Below are 17,088 nucleotides of genomic sequence, written 5' to 3'. Positions count from 1 at the left end.
AAACTTTTAAGCTTATGTGATGTAAGGCTTTAGTAACTATTTTTCAGATGTCTATAATTTTAATTGTAATACTTGTGCCTATTGATTAACTGTTAAATCAAATAAATATGGCTATACTGGTGAATTATTAATAATCTGAAGCACAGGTTTTCATGCTGGGATCCTTGTACATTGCACCTGTTTTTTTAAAGACTCTTTTGCTTCTCGGTATAGCTACTGTAATTGATTAGTTTTACTTGATATCTGACAAGCATGGATAATTAAAGTTACTGTGTTTTGTTTATTCATTGCCAGCAAAAATGCCACTTGTATTCCTTCATAGTCCTTATTTTCTCTCGTGTATATGCTCATTACTACTTGTAAAGATTTATAGCAAACTAGGACTAAATTCTTGATGTCTTCATGAAGTTTGACTGGTAGAAAATATCCTGTGGACTTTTACTTTGAGGCCAATAAGAACTCACTTTGTGTGCCTACTTTTCTCCTGACATTTGTGCGGTGTTTCCTGTAGGCCTTTCTCAGGAAGCTCTACTGTCCTTTCCACCAAGTATCCTGTTGGCTGGGTGATCTGCGGTGTGTGCAGTCTTGCCTTTTGCTATGGCTCATTCCTTGAGTTTGTGAATGAATAATTTTGTGATACTGCTCTTGAATGTTTTGTTCTTGTTATTTTTAGTAGTTTAGGATTAATCCTAGCATGTTGTCTGTGCTAAGCAAGCACTCTGCATCTGGGATACACCCCGCATTGTCTTTTAGTCTATTGTTTTAGTTATTTTTTTCTCTTCCCCCAGCTCTGTTTCATAAATTTTCAATCATTGATTCTGTATAAAAATTGTCTTGCTGTCCTTGCTTGAAAGACAATGTGTACTCTGGAGTAGAAAGCTTTTTGTTTCATTTTGTTTTTCGAGACAGGATTTCTCTGTGTAACAGTCCTGGTTGTCCTAGAACTCTCCATGTAGACCAGGCTGGCCTCAAACTCAGAGATCTGCCGCCTGCCTCCCGAGTGCTGGGATTAAAGATGTGTGCCACCAGTATCTGGCTGGAGTAGAGCTTTTTAATAAATAGCAATTTTTACTGGAACAGTTCTTATGAAGATATTTTCTAAAATGTGGTCTATTCTTTTTTTGTTTTTTTTTGTTTCTGTTTTTGTTTTTTCGAGACAGGGTTTCTCTGTGTAGCTTTGGAGCCTATCCTGGCACTCACTCTGGAGACCAGGCTGGCCTCGAACTCACAGAGATCCACCTGCCTCTGCCTCCTGAGGACTGGGATTAAAGGCGTGTGCCACCACCGCCTGGCGTGGTCTATACTTGAACCACATCTGAATTACATTTTGCAAAGATGTCTGAATTTATCATTTGAAAATTAAAGTAAGATGTTAGAATTGGGGGAGGGTTGGCTAAGTGACATCAGTGAGCTGTTGGTTCCTCATGAAGTGACTGCCACAGCCCATTGGGATGCTGTGTCTAATGCTTGCATTTGGGAAATTCTCTGATAACATGTCTTCATCCTTTATAATTTGAGAAGTCAGATCATTGTATGGATTGCAGGTTACTTATGTGTAAACTGACACTGCTTGAGATTCAAGGCTGTGAGCAGGGGAGGTTTCTCTTGATGCTTTTTCTCTGCTCAGTGTCCTTTTTTTGTTCATTTCCATATTTTAGTTGTGGTTTGTTAAATAACTTGTATAAATGCAGTATTATTGTAACAATTTGACATTCAGTGGCATATAGGAAAGATATTTAGGCACAGTATCTCTGCTTTGTGTTTATGAATTAAGTCATTGAAGAGTCCTCATGCAATCCTCTTACAGTTTATTCTCCAGACATGCCTTCACGGCTGCCAATCCAAGACATATTTGCTGGGCTGGTGACAAGTATTGGCACTGCAATACGATACTGGTTTCATTATACACTTGTGGCCTTTGCATGGTTGGGAGTTGTTCCTCTTACAGCATGTGAGTATTCATCGCTTTTCTGGATTTATTTAAAGGTTTTATAATTATTTAATGCTTTAATTGTGTTGCTTTGTACTGTGGATGATGTGTAATTATTATATGTTAGGAAAGTCTTGTTTAGAAAACATCTTCACTGAGTTGTTTCTGGAGGAGGGAAAGGTGTTTTTCTTAAAGACATGGAGCAGTACTGATAATACATGAATGGCAGAATATATAGATATGATTCTGTGGACTTTAAAACAAGCAAGGGTTTTAAATACATGTGAGTCACATCCTCACGTCTCCTTAAGACAAACTAGCTCAGCCACCTATGGAGATGAAAGCCATCAGCACTGATGGGGAGTGCCTTAGTGAGGTAGGTGGAGCCGGTGAGTTCTACAATAAAATTCAGAGGGACAAAGTAGTTCAGGTCGGAGACAAACAAGGAGGTACGGGAGCTAAGAGATGCCACTTTCAGTAACTGCCTAGCAGGCTTTTCTACAAGGTAAGGTTATTGGAGATGAGGAATTGATACTTCTGTTAGAAAGGAGACCACAAACTGAAACAGGCTCAAGTTTTCCAGGGCTAGGCAGGGTGGTGATGGTGGTCAGGGTGTGGTGGTGTTATACTCCCAGAGTGCCCAACAACTTGGGGAAAATCATATATAAAGTCAGCTTGTTGAATGTTAGAAGACCGTGGCAAGTTCCATACAACAGTTTTTTAATGTCAGTTCCTCACTCCCCAGACATACTCAGAAGAACAAAATACAGACACTTTCTTAGACTTACGTGTTCAGAATGTTTGCCACCTTAAACTTTTTAATGATCCATACTTTAATCCTATTACTCTGGAGACTGAAGCAGGAGGATCCTCAGTTGGAGGCCAGCTTGGTCTACGTGGTGCATAAATGAAAAAGAAAAAAAAATCAGTTAAGGTAGAAAATGCCTTTCTAAAAATCAACAGACCAAAACTGTCAAGCAGAAGTGAACATTTAAGCAACCTAACGAGCTTGATTTATGCCCTGACTTTGCATACACATATAATACATACTCTTATAGACTCTTTTTTTTTTTCTAATTTTTAAAGTTTATGTATGAGTGCTCTGTCTACATGTACATCGTTATGCCATATCCCACTGTAGATGGCTGTGAGCCACCGTGTGATTGTTGGGAATTGAACTCAGGACCCCTGGAAGAGCAGCCAGTTCTCTTAACCTCTGAGCCATCTCACCAACCCCAGACTCTTCCTTTAAATTCTGTTTCCCACCCCCTTTCCTAGTACCAGAGTTTTAAAGAGCCTTAATGATGCCCAGCCCATTTGCCTATTGACTGATGTTTGCTTTGTTAGTTTTACTTACTGTAAGCATGTTTGCTTCCTTTTATATAGCCATGTAAGTAATTTCCATTATGAACACTCTTTCCTGTTCTGCTCTTTTGATTTGACCTTTAAAAGAAGCCATTGAACTCATTGAAAATGTTTGATGTAAGACTAAGGACAGTGCTTAAACTAATGTGCAAGAAGTGTTGAGAAGGAAAACCTCGGCATTTCCATAGTCCATTTCTATGTGTCTTGTTACTGCATTCTTTTTTAGAGTTCTGCCTTTCTCACTAAGAACCATTGTACCTTCTGAATAGAAGGTTAAGGGATGACAGTGAATTCTCTTATGCCTGTGTTTTCCCTCCAAAGCCATAATTTAAAGTATTCTTTGAGACTTTTTGAAACTTTAAAAAAAGTCTTTTAAAAACAATTTTCTCAGGTCTGGAGATAAGGTTCAGAGGTTAAGAGCACTGACTGCTCTTCCAGAGAACCCGAGTTCAATTCCCAGCAACCATATGGTGGCTCACAACCATCTGTAATGAGATCTGGCGCCCTCTTCTGGTGTGCATGCATGCAGATAGCTGTATACATAATAAATAAATAAAATCTTAAAAAAAAAATAATTTTCTCTGTGCTTTTGTGCCATGATGAGTGTGGAGGTCAGAATAACTTTGTGGAATGTTTGTCTCCTCCAGCTTTACATGGGTTCCCGGGTTAAACAGAGGTTGCTGGGGCCAGCCATTTTACTGGTCCCTGAAGGTCATAGGCCTATGTATACACTGTGCTGAAGAAGCTTCTCAATTCAAAGATGCTTGTTTCCCAAACTGAAATCTTTTATGAATAGTTAATGAATTTTGTAGTACTGGATTTAAAAACAATCTTCATGTTATGATTTGTCATTAATCTAGCCCCCCCAATATCTAAACTCATGTAAATCTAAGATACCGAGAGCTGAGTGTAGTGTTCTTGTTCAGTGTGAGTGAGGCCCTAGTTTTAATCTGGTCCTGCAGAGACCAACCAACATTGTTATGGAATATTTACTGTTCGCTCACTATTTTTGTACTCTCAGAAAATAGGTTTTGTTTTTTTTTGGGGGTGGTCCTGTTGTCATCCCCCTGCCCCCAGACAGCATTTCTCTGTGAGCCTTAGCTGTCCTGGTACTCACTCTGTAGACCTAGCTGGCCTTGAACTCAGAGATCACCTGCCTCTGCCTCCTGAGCGCTTGGGATTAAAGGTGTGCACCACCACTTCTGGCTAAGAGGTAGTATATTGAGGCCAGTGAGATACCTCAGTAGGTAATGCATTTCTCACACAAGCTTCTGAGTTTCATCCCTGGAACCCACAATAGTAGAGTGTAAAAACCCACTCCAGAAAGTTGTTTTCTGATTTACACACACACACACACACACACACACACACACACACACACACACACACACACACACATGGTATGTGGATGCTCATACTCAGACAATCATGCATACCACACAAATAAAAAACAACAAGAACTGAAACCCAATGTGAGACTCAGACCTACAAAGAATAAGAACACTTGTTTTCTTTTGCGTCTGTAATGTCCCACCTCACCTCTGCTTCCTTGAGCCAGCTGTGAGGGTATGATGAAAGTTGTGACTGTCATTATTGTCCCCCTGTTTGTAGGCCGCATCTACAAGTGCTTGTTTACTGGCTCCGTGAGCTCACTACTGACACTGCCACTAGACATGCTGTCAACGTGAGTATTGATTATGAGAGTGAAATTTGGGCAGTGTAAATGTTTTTCCTCTTGTATTTGTTCTTTTTTCTTTTTTTTTTTTTTTGAGTCAGGGTTTCTCTGTGGAACAACCCTTACTGTTCTGGAACTTGCTTTGTAGACCGGTCTGGCCTCGAACTCACTGAGATCCTCCTGCCTCTTTGCCTCCCAAGTGTTGGAGCTAAAGGCATGCACCACCATACCTAGCCTGTGTATTTATTCTTATTACTTGAAAATTCATCTAAGAATAGCAATTCATTTCTTTCCCTTCTAACAACTGTAGCTTCAGTAGAAATTGGTATGTGTAAGTTCTGTAATGTTGGGAAGATATGTAAAAATAAGACACTTTGTGCAGCTAGAGTTGTATGCTATTGGATTTGTGTGCTGAGCATAAAAGATTAACAACTTGTTCACTATTACTTTTCCTTTCCCGTGACATTGGCACTTTGCTGGGCTGTGTTGGCATGTCACTTGACTGGCTTGTGAGCTGCCTCCTTCATTAGATTACTCACAGAGGAATTCTGGGGGAAGGGAGAGCATTACATATTCTCTACAAGAAACAACTTTTTGGGGACTGGAGAGATAGCTCAGAGGTTAAGAGCACTGGCTGCTCTTCCAGAGGTCCCGAGTTCAATTCCCAGCAACCACATGATGGCTCACAACCATCTATAATGAGATCTGGTGCCCTCTTCTGGCATGCAGATGTATTTGCAGGCAGAACCCTATAAATGTAATAAAAAACAAAAAAACCCAAAAACTTTTCCTGCAAATTCTTCAGATGCACCGCATGTGGCTGCAGTACTGTGTGTAGATGAGTTGGGTCATTTCCGGGCAAACCATTTCATTTGCACAAAACACAGTTCTGAGTCATCGAGGTTCATCATTTTATTGGTTCATAATTCTGGAGCTCGGATTTGGCATAAGCTTAGTTGGGCAGTTCATCTCTGAGTTTGCCTGAGTCACAGTTTCTATCCTGGAGCTGGATTGTCTAAGATGAGTCTGTCTGAGGTGCTGTCGTTATCCACATGGCCTTTTGTCTTCAGAGGGTTCTCCATAAGAGGGACTTGGGGCAGCATCCTGAAACTGGCATAGTGGGGAGCCCACAGCCCTTTTTCTAGGCTCTGGAACATGGGCATCCTCACCTCAGGTCTATGCAAACATGAAGCTAGTTCAGATGGAAGGCATTAGAGAAAAGGGCTCCATTTAAAATCTGCAAGAGGCCAGGCGTTGGTGGCACACGCCTTTAATCCCAGCACTCGGGAGGCAGAGGGAGGTGGATCTCTGTGAGTTCGAGGCCAGCCACTCCAGAGTGAGTGCCAGGATAGGCTCCAAAGCTACCCTGTCTCGAAAAACCAAAATAAATAAATAAATAAATAAATAAATAAATAATAAAATCTGCAAGAAGTAGTTCGTTGTTTGGCAAGGAAGAAATGGAGAGGGAATATTTCAGCCCCAACTCACTCTGATTTTGATGATATAGGAGGCCCTTTTTAGTAAGGGATGGCTTGGAAATACTGCAGATAGGAACTCCTATGGGCTGGGGCTGTTAGGCTGAAGTCTTTCAGACTAACCTTTCCCTACATTTACCATGGACAAAAATGTAGTCAACTTTCTAACGTCTATAAGTATTTTTGAGTTACTCTTGAATTATTCTGAAATCACAGGCTTTGATAGTGAAGGATAAGTTTCTTCAGAAAAGGAACAAAAGCTCCCAAGTGTTACAAATCTCACATTTCCATGTATAGATACTAAAGGAGCCACACTCTGCTTCTTTGGATTATTTTGGTATTTTTGCAGCCAGCATTAAAACTAGGTTTGCCATGTAGAGTTTCTGCACTGTGTATCGTGAGTCTCTCCGTCTGTCCACAGTATACTGAGAGTCTTTCAGCCTCTTCCTCTTTTATGTTATCACTTTACCAGCCACTGGGGAGCTTCCCACCTTTCATACTGAGTGTGGTCACTTAGGTACTTTGTGTCGAGTAAGCTTTAAAGTTCTGTTAAAAAGATTGAGCAGAGTTGCTCACCTAATTAATAAATTATATAAATGCAATGTTTGGTTTTGTTGAGTGTTTTGCTGGATCTTTTTTTTTTTTTTCCTTCTTCTTCTTCTTGGACTCCTGTCTCTCATCTATGCTAAAAGGATAGGTTGGATAGTTAATAGCTATATGTTCTTGATGTTATTTTATATCTACTTAATATAAGTATACAGTAATATAACTATATAAATGAATGAACACATTAGCTAGCTTAGAAGATAGAATGTCCATATCATTATAACCCTTTAGAAGCAATTGAATTTTACTGAAAAATTAAGATTTTTTTCTGGTTGCTTTTGTGAGCGTTCTTTGGAGTTAATTGTGTCTAATTTTCTTTTTTTAATAGGGAAAATTTGTTGGCGGATTGCTTGCAGGGCTGTTTTGTGGTGACATGCACACTTTGTGCATTCATCAGCCTGGTGTGGTTACGAGAGCAGATAGTCCATGGAGGGGCACCAATATGGCTCGAGCATGCTGCTCCACCCTTCAATGCTGCTGGACACCACCAAAATGAGGTAAACCCTCACTTGAAGTGTATCTGACTTGGGCAGTATCTAAAGTCATTTTCACCCTCTACGATCCAAACCCTTGACTTTATGTGCTTCATAAATGTGCTCATGTCATAGAATAGTACAGTGGGAAGGTTTGGGGGATTAGGAGGACTGTGAAAGTAAAAAAAAATGTTTCTCTGCCTCTTAATGTTCTTGCTAGATTGGGAACAGAGTTAGAGGGGAATACTGAAACACTCTACCATTCTCTGTGCTTGGGTCAGCAGCTTAACCTGGGCCTGGAAGGTAAGAAACAACTTCCTGTATATAGCTGAGTGGTGGCCACACTGTAATCCAGCACAGGAGGCAGAGGCAGGTGGAGCTCAGTGGGTACCAAGATAGCACTGGCACGCACGCACGCACGCACGTACGCCTGCCTGTGAGACAACTTCCTAGTAGGTTTCTGACATGCTGCACAACATTTAGGGGAGTGTTATACTCCTATCCTAGCCTTTTTCTTCATATGTGAAATTCCTTGTCTTTTCTGCCGTGGAGGAAGAACTTTATCAAAGGTAGGAAACTTGGCCAGTCAGATGGTGCAGTAGGAAGGCGTGCTTCCCCTCAAGCCTGATAATCTTGGTTTGGAGTTCCCAGAAGTCACAGTGCACAGAGAAAAGTTGTCCTGTTACTGCCACACATACAACATGACATGTGCAGATGGATATGTGTATGTGGGCATGTGTACATACAACACACAAAACTGTATGATTGACAATGACCTACTCACATACAAGGGTACTTGGCAATCTGTTAACAGGAAGGCATAGCAACAGGTTTTCAGTATCTTACCTGCTGGGAAATTGTAGCGCTAAGAATGTCACACATTAACTGCTAAATGAAGTAAAAAGTTCACAGCTTTATATGGGTTCTAGGAATTCAAAATCAGGTCCTCACACCTGTGTGGTAACTGCTTTGCCCACAGAAACCACCTCCCCAGCTTGATAGTGTGGATGGAAGTTTCTGTCCTGCCTGATCTCGTAGCCTTTCAATCCCAAATAAATACACAGAGGCTTATATAAATTATAAACCATTTGGCCTATTGCTCAGGCTTATTACAAGATCTTACAAACTAAATTAACCCATAATTCTTAACTATGTGTAGCCATGTGGCTTGGTACCTTTTCTCAGTGAGGTATTCTCAATTCTCATCTTCCTTCCTCTATGTCTGGCTGGCAACTGTGTCTCTGCCTTCCTCTTCCCAGAAATCTCCTAGTCTGGTAGCCCACCTATACTCCCTGCCTGGCTACTGGCCAATCAGCGTTTTATTAAAGTAGTATAAGTGCAGTACACGAGAGCATTGCCCCACATCACTGTAGTGCTCTCTGAAATGTGTGCATTGAAGAGTGAGTGCTCTTATGTACTAGGTCCTAAATGAGATCTATTTAAAAGAGATTGCTCTGAAAGATACTTCTTTTTTAACTTCAGTAGCATTCTTTGTTGGTTTTGTTTTTCTTGCAGGGTAAAGTATGAATTGGAATTAGAATAAAGCTATCTAAGTAGGTGAATTCCTGGCCTTTTGTTTCATTTTAGGCTCCTGTAGGAGGAAATGGTGCAGAAAACGCTGCTGCTGATCAACCAGCTCACCCAGCGGGTGAGAACGCAGTGCTGGGTGAGAACCCTGATGCCCAGGATGGTCAAGCAGAAGAGGAGGAGGAGGACAATGAGGAGGAAGACGATGCAGGTGTGGAGGATGCTGCTGATGCCAACAATGGAGCCCAAGGTAGTGGCTGCTGCATGCCCTTGCTCACTCTTCAGGACTGCCAGTCATCCATAGCTTGAATGAAGAGTAGTGTTTCCATGTTTTATTATGTGTCAGAATTCTGTTTGTGACCTATTTCTATGTTGACAAGCTAGCAGTTACGAATATATATGTGCATAAATATGCCTTTTATGAAACAGGGAATGTTTGTGTATTACACCCTTAACATAGGATCTTTTTTCCCCCCTCCTCTCCCCTCCCCTGCCCCCCTTTTCCTCTCCTTCCCTCCCCTCCCCTCTCCCCACCTCCCTCCCATTAGATGGTTGGAAAAAAAATGGTTACATGTGACCAGGTCCATGTTTTGAGGAAGGAACTTGGTATAGAATTTTCTGTTTGTGATTTTGTTTTTGTTTTTTCTTTCGGCTTCCATTGAGTTGCTGTACTTTTCAAATGAAAAAAGAACCCTTGAAGTGTACACTACAGGCCAGGTGCCACCTCTGGAAACTATCTTTTCATTTTCTATCAGTGGGAACTCTGGAATGTAAAGTGAGATGCAGATCGCTGTTCCATTGGGAGAGCCCCATTGCCTGTCTGCTGTGCTACTATTGAGTCCACTTTCTAGTGTCTGTTGATAGTGCCAGACATTTGAGACAAAGTGTTCAGTTGTGAACAGAATGTCGACTTGTCTTCCTGGAAGGCTCTGGTTCTGGTCTAAGGAAGAAGTAGGAAGTACCCCTTGTGTACTTGTGACTTTCTGGCTGAGAGCTGTCAGATATGAAACAGAAGTCACAATGGGAGCGATGGGCTTTCTCAGGCAAAGATCAGAGGCGCTGAGAAAACCACTCTTGCTGCTGCTGCCCTGGTGCTGTCTCTTGGTTAGTGCAGCAGCTCCCGAGTAGTCTCCATCTGTTCTGTTCTTGCCCTATCTGGTGTGCATAGTGTTCTGCTTTTATTGAAGTCCTGAGTAAAAAGACAGCCCAGACTGCATACTCCTCCTCATGTGTTATTTAATTCCTGTCTGCCTTGCATACTCCCCCCCCACACACACACCTTTTTTTTTTTTTTTTTTTTTTTTTTTTTTGAGACAGGATCTCATTGTGTAGTCCATGTTGCCTAGAACTTGCCATCTGCCTCAGCCTCTTGAGTGGTAGGATTACAGGTTTTGTACTACCCGGTCCAGCTCTTACATTTTAAATTTATGTATTTATTTCTAATTATGTGTGTATGTGTGTGTGGGTTTATGTTTGTGTGTGCTGTGCCCATGGAGGCCAGAAAAAGGGTGATCCCCTAGAACTGGAGTTGCAGACAGTTGTGAGCCACCTGATATGAGTGATGCTAGGAACTAAAATGGGTTCATTAGAAGAACAGTCTAAGTTCTTGACCACTGACTGGCCTCTGAGTTTTATACTTTGATCTTCTCCTAATTTACTAATTCATTAGAAAGTTAATCCCTTGATTTCCTTCTTTTTCCTCAAATCTACCAGATTCATTTCTGACATACAACGATTAGATTGTTTTCCACGTAACCTTATTTATTAACTTTCTAGTGCTTACCACAGTCTAGGATTGTCTTGTCTTATGTGTTACTACTTATTTATAAGTATGTATATGTAGGATTTACAACTTAGTAAATAAATTGTGTGATAAAGTTTTAAGTGTGATTTTATTTCTCAAGAGATCAAAAGTGGCTTTTACTAGTTTACTATCTGTCATGTTGAATTTGCAATTGTATTTTCAGATGACATGAACTGGAATGCTTTAGAATGGGATCGAGCTGCAGAAGAGCTCACTTGGGAAAGAGTAAGAACATTCACTGTCACGAGTCCTTGTGTTTGAATCCTAAGGTGTATTTTGAAGTTTGTCAAATTTAGCTATAAAGACAAATTTCGTAGTTAAATTTGATGAAAACAGTTAACCAGGACTTAGTATCCACAAAACTCCCCCCCCAAATCAAGTGATGTACAGTTGTGGTAAAGATGATGACAGTGAGGGCTGTTTTTCTGCCTTTAATACAAACCTTGCTCCGTGGAGGCAGTTTGACCTGAAATTGTGGACTTAGGGAAAATTAAGTAGAATTTAAATAGGATTTCTACACTGTAATTAAAGAAAATAAATGTAATTCCATAATGAAGTCATGAGTGAGTCTCTCTAATGTACGGAACTCAGAATGGGCATGTTTTTCTTTTTATAGTGTTGGGCATACAAACCATGGCCTTGGGCATGCTAGGCAAGCACACTTTCACTGAGCTCCACCTGCCAGCTCTTAGACACAGTCCACTCTCTGTCTCAGTAGCTGCCTTAGCTTCCCTAGTGTTGGGAGCACAGACATAGATGCCTCTGCCTGCTTAGGGTGGAGCCATGTGACCTAGGGTAAAAGGAAACCCATGTGTCTTAATACTTAAATACACAGATTTATTTATTTATTAACATTGTGGGAATGATAGGCTCAGAAAGTAGTGATTGGAAAACATACTAATAGAAAAGAAGGTTCTACTGCATCTTAAATTAATGCTTATTATTTTTTATTCTAGATGCTTGGGCTTGATGGATCACTAGTGTTTCTGGTAAGTAGAAGTATTTTGATAGAATTGAGTTGTCTTTGTTATCCAGTAACTCCAAATTCTTTAAGTGTGCTTCTTTTATGGTAAAACCCTTTGGCTTTTGATTACTGGATATCTGAAAGTATATTTTGTATGTTGACAGTACTAGAGATATTTAAATGAATGTTATTTAAAAACAAAGCCACTAAATATTTGAAAAACAAAGTCTGAAGTTAATAGTAGTTAAAAGAACTTGATGTTTGAAGTTGGGTTTTACCTGTTTATTACCTGCACCATCGAAAACAAAGCAGCCTTGCCTATTCCACAGGCAAGCACCATAGTCTGGGAGTCTATCATAGGAGTAAAGCTTCCATCTTCATTTTTTATTTCATGGTCTTTAATTTTTAAGTTTTTTATTTACTAGTGTAATGTGGAGGCCAGTTATCTCTTACCTCCTTCCACTGTGGGAGCTGGGGTCAAACTCAGGTCGTCAGGTTTCATAGCAAGCACTTTTACTTCGTGAGCCATCTCAGTAACCCCAGAGATACAGCTTAAAAGTAGGTGGGTAGAGCTGGAGACATGCCAAGAATACACACTGTTCTTTCTGAGGACTCGAGTTTGGTTCTTAGCTCCCATGTCTGGTGGCTCAGCTTCCTGTAACTCCAGCTCTAGGGGATCCAATACTAACAGTTTGGGGCTCCATGGTACCTGTACTCATGTGCATATACTCACAGACACAGATGTAGACATACAGTCATATACATTCTCTCTCTCTCTCTGTGTCTCTCTCTCTCAAAAGATAATGAAGGCCTGTCTTTAAATGAGTGGTAATTCTTTTAAGGAGTTTATTCTTTAAAGGAAAAATGGTGTTTTCAGGTCATGTAATGCAAACTTGCTTGTTATTTGGGATTTTTCAGTAGATTAATCTGGGCTTGTCTGCAGGGGCAGAACTGCCACAGATGGAGATATGGCAATAACAGGAAGCCCAGAGGAAGCGTAGGCTTGAGGGTTGCATGATCCAGTGGCCCAGCAATGTTATAAAAACCCAGATAATATCTGTCGTTTGCTGTTTACTCAGATATATCCTTTACCTCATTGGTGTTTCACAAGAATGGCAGAAGTTGTTGAGGTCAAATAGGAAAGTCATTTGCAACTTGACTTGCACAGTTCCCCAGGGGTTGGAGGTGGGGGCAGTGTCAGAGGTCGAGGTGAATAAAATAAGATTCTGCTTTCAACATTTTAAAGTTAATACTTAAAGATATGAAAATGTGCTGTGCATAGTGGTGCATGCCTTTAATCCCAGCACTTGTGAGGCAGAGGCAGGCAGATCTCTATGAGTTCAAAGCCAGCCTGGTCTACAGTGTGATTTCCAAGATAGCTAGGGCTACCTCAAGAAATCCTGTCTCAAAAAAAAAAAAAAAAAAAAAAAAAATCAGTTCTAGTTATTTTCAGGACTTAGCTATGAGTAAGTGACATTGTTCAATTAAGCATGAGATATTATTGACTCTTACTAATGCTTTCTCCTGTAGGAACACGTGTTCTGGGTGGTGTCTTTAAATACATTGTTCATTCTTGTATTTGGTAAGTTGTAACAATGCTTTTAGTTTTTGTGGTATCATGATAGATGTTTGGCTTTCTAGGAGTCTTGTTGCAGGCTTTTGTTTCATTTGTGCTCCAGGAACATCAAGGAACACATAGTGTGGGTTTGGAAGCCAGACCCCTAGTACATCCCCCTGACTTTTACTCAGTGATTGAATCATCCTCTGCCCTGTTTATCTATTAGAATGCTTATTGTTACCATGGAGAAACAAGAATTTATTAAGAACAGGAAAAGAAAAGCACAACATTTTTAATGAGAAAATTTAATACTTTCTGATTTGACTATAGTGTCATCTAAAACTTACTAGAATTCATTGTTTTCCAATAATCCTCTACCTCTACCTCTGTCCACCTTATTTTCTAAACTGGAAGTCAGGGTAAAGGGCCTGATCAGGTCAGGGTTGACCCTCTTTGACAAGGTGATTGGTTGGGCATGCATTTTGACTTTGAATGTGACATAGGAAGAGGTACGTGATTTTATCCATTTTTACCCTCTGGATTTTTTCATTTTATGTTACTCCAAGAAAGAAATCTCTGGAATGATATTTTAGTGTCATGGGACTAGTGGGTCATTATCCTTTTCATCCAGTGACTATGTCAGTCCTCTTTAGATATTGCAAAAATGCCAAATGTTGTTTCAAATCCTGACATTTTAAAGCTATTTCTTGGCTAGCTTTTCTATAAAGAAGAGTTCATTTTTATCAACAGGAACAGTCCAGTTAATGTGAAGTTGGTTCTCAGGAGATGACAGATGGGTTATCCTCTTAGTTACTAGTCTAGAGTAAGGAGCTTGAGCATGATCCACTTCCCAGACACCAGGTGTTTCTTTTCATGTTGCTGCCTTTTTGCTTTGTGGTGGTGATTTGGAGCTTTGTGTATTAAGAAGAGCTTGCAGGATTGATTTGTATGTGTTCCATTAGTTTTGGTCACTGGGTGGTTCATGTCATCTCTTTAAAAATGCCAGTGATAACCTCTTCAGAATGGTTCCTGTGTCCTTTTGACAGGGTCCTTTTAGACCCTGATGTTTATTGTGCCAGGTGCAGTTTTGATTTTTCCTCCAAATTTCCCATTTCTTAAAAAGTCCTGGTTCAGGCTGGAGAGATGGCTCAGAGGTTAAGAGCACTGACTGCTCTTCCAGAGGTCCTGAGTGCAATTCCCAGCAACCACATGGTGGCTCACAACCATCTGTTATGAGATCTGGTTCCCTCTTCTGGTGTGCAGATATACATGGAAGCACAATGTTGTATACATAATAAATAAATAAAATCTTTAAAAAAAAAAAAGTCCTGGTTCCTTCAGTGGAGATTATATAAAGGATGCTCATTGTTCTAATGATACGTTTTCTCCTCCTTTTTAGCATTTTGTCCTTACCATATCGGTCATTTCTCCCTCGTTGGTTTGGGGTTTGAGGAACATGTGAGTACAATACTTTCAGAACCTTACTTTTGCTAATTATCCCCATGTTTGTTGTTTTCTAAGGAATATTTTATTTATACATACATACATATATAGAGAGTGAGAGACAGAGACAGAGACAGAGACAGACAGGGTTTCTCTGAGTAGTCCTGGGCTGTCCTGGAACTCACTTTGTAAACCAGGCTAGCCTTGAACTTACAGAGATCCTCCTGCTTCTGCCTCCCAAGTGCTGGGATTAAAGGCGTGCACCACCACTGCCTGGCTAGGAATATCTGTTTTTATTTTATGTATATAAATGCTTTGCTGGCATGTATGTGCATCACATGCGTGTTGTTGGATCCCGTGGAACTGAAATTATGGATGCTTGAGAGCCACCGTGCTGGTGCCAAGAAGTGGACCCGGGTCTTCTGCAAGAGCCACAAGTGCCGTGAACCCTGCTGAGCCATGTCTGCAGCCTACAGGGATATTTTCAAGAACTCGTTACTCAGAGTATCTTGTGCAAAGCAACAGTTAGCCATCACAGTCTGGTTCTTTTCGTTTAAGGCTGAACCGTTGCTTAGGAAGTAGACTGTCGTATGCCAGCCGTTACAGACACCCTGTGGAACCTGACAGGGTGGTGGGCCTGAGGCATATTACACTTCGAGAGGTTTCCCATAGGGTTCTTTTCTCTCACTTGTGTGTCCCTCTCTGTCCCTTTTCCCAGGGTGGTCCAAAGTGAATTTTGGAAAGTATCAGTATACTTATCAATTTTTAAAAAGGGAATAGAAGACTGGCTTGGGGTAATGAACTATAGAGTTTTCTCTAGAATTTGCTTTTATTTTACATTTTGTCATTTCCTAATGATGGATAAATATTTGGATAGATTCTTGCTACTTTTTTTCTAAAACATTTTAATAGCTTAGACAAACATTCCGGTAGCTTGGTGTCCCCCAGCTCCTTAGCAGTGAAGAGTGTTTACACATATCTAGCTCTTACAGCAATTAGATGGTGATGGTGTTGTCTGTGAACAAGACTGCCTTTAGTGCTAAGGGACTACCACAGTTGGAAGTCCAAAAGATCCAAGAGTAGCGCTACTTTTATGGGCTTCTAAGGAATTGCTGACTGGCGTCTTTAGTTTCCTTTGTGTTCCGAGGTCACTTTTGGGAACATTCTGTTATCTGCTACTGCTCTGATACCTCATATTGTTTGCTTGTAAGAACCCAGAAGGCCAAGATAAGTGATTTCAGTAGGTACTAACTTTCTGAACTGTTGCTACTTATTATCCGTAACTCAGGAAATAAAAAGATAGGAATGAGAAATATTTGTCATTCTCCAAACTTTGCTTTCTGCACGTTTCCAGGACAGTTACGGAGAGTTAGAGAAACTTAAACAGTTACTTCTAAGGATATGAGATGATGTGGCAAGGATGTTTCCAGTTGTGTGGGCAACGTGGACAGTGTGCTAGCAGTTGGCCCTTAGCTAAAGTGCATCTTTAGTGGGAATAGGGGCTGGCTGTTAAGATTGTCTTATTGGGAAATGTCACTCACTCTCTCATCTTGATTCTGGGTAAAAATGTTGTTCTTTACTATTACTCCAGTCTCCAGTAATATTTAACAGTTTAAAATGAAGAGAGTCTGGTTTGTAGATACCTTATAAAGGAAAGCTCAGTTTTAAATTACAAATACCTTGAGTCAAGTTTACCTTCTATCATTCAGATCACCTAGTATGCTTATAAACTAGGTTATCAACCATGAGGGAAAGTTTTATTTTATTTATTTGTTTTATTTTCAGGTCCAAGCATCTCATTTTGAAGGTCTAATAACGACGATTGTTGGATATATACTTTTAGCAATCACACTGATAATTTGTCATGTATCCTTTAATGATTCAGCGTGGAGGTATAAAACCATTCATACCAAAGAGTTCTCATTAATAACATTCATTAATAGTGAATCAGTGTGGATGTGCAAAGCCATTAATACCAGAGTTCTTACTAGTAACAGAGCTGCTTTCCCTTATGCCTCCATAAAAGTTAGTGTTTGTGAAGGGACGAGTATAGGAAGAATTTGGAATAAATGAAGTTTGTTATTACATTCATTATAACATGAACAGTTTCCTGTCTCCCACTCCCAAGTGTTCAATGTCTCCTTGACTAGATGCTGCAGGCCTTGGCAACTCTTGTTAAGTTCCATAGGTCTCGACGCTTGCTGGGAGTCTGCTATATTGTGGTTAAGGTAATACAGTTGTGAATTTAAGCTCAAAGTGGTTTGTCCT

The 17,088-nt window shown here is 40.3% G+C and overlaps 1 protein-coding gene across 2 annotated transcripts in view; it reads left to right on the top strand.

The window, feature by feature from the left end:
* The window catches only part of Marchf6 (membrane associated ring-CH-type finger 6), a 62,691-nt gene that overhangs the window by 19,795 nt on the left and 25,808 nt on the right, over positions 1-17,088 (top strand). For both annotated transcript variants that reach the window (XM_027400075.2, XM_027400074.2), the window contains exons 4-13: positions 1,808-1,951; positions 4,907-4,979; positions 7,380-7,548; positions 9,112-9,301; positions 11,019-11,080; positions 11,812-11,844; positions 13,350-13,401; positions 14,777-14,835; positions 16,606-16,686; positions 16,980-17,048. In XM_027400075.2, the coding sequence (XP_027255876.1) occupies positions 1,808-1,951; positions 4,907-4,979; positions 7,380-7,548; positions 9,112-9,301; positions 11,019-11,080; positions 11,812-11,844; positions 13,350-13,401; positions 14,777-14,835; positions 16,606-16,686; positions 16,980-17,048 (932 nt within the window). The remainder of the gene's footprint in view (positions 1-1,807; positions 1,952-4,906; positions 4,980-7,379; positions 7,549-9,111; positions 9,302-11,018; positions 11,081-11,811; positions 11,845-13,349; positions 13,402-14,776; positions 14,836-16,605; positions 16,687-16,979; positions 17,049-17,088) is intronic.

This window comes from Cricetulus griseus, chromosome 2 (assembly GCF_003668045.3).
Source record: "Cricetulus griseus strain 17A/GY chromosome 2, alternate assembly CriGri-PICRH-1.0, whole genome shotgun sequence".
NCBI classification, from domain to species: Eukaryota; Metazoa; Chordata; class Mammalia; order Rodentia; family Cricetidae; genus Cricetulus; species Cricetulus griseus.
This window is presented reverse-complemented; position numbering and strand designations above follow the sequence as displayed.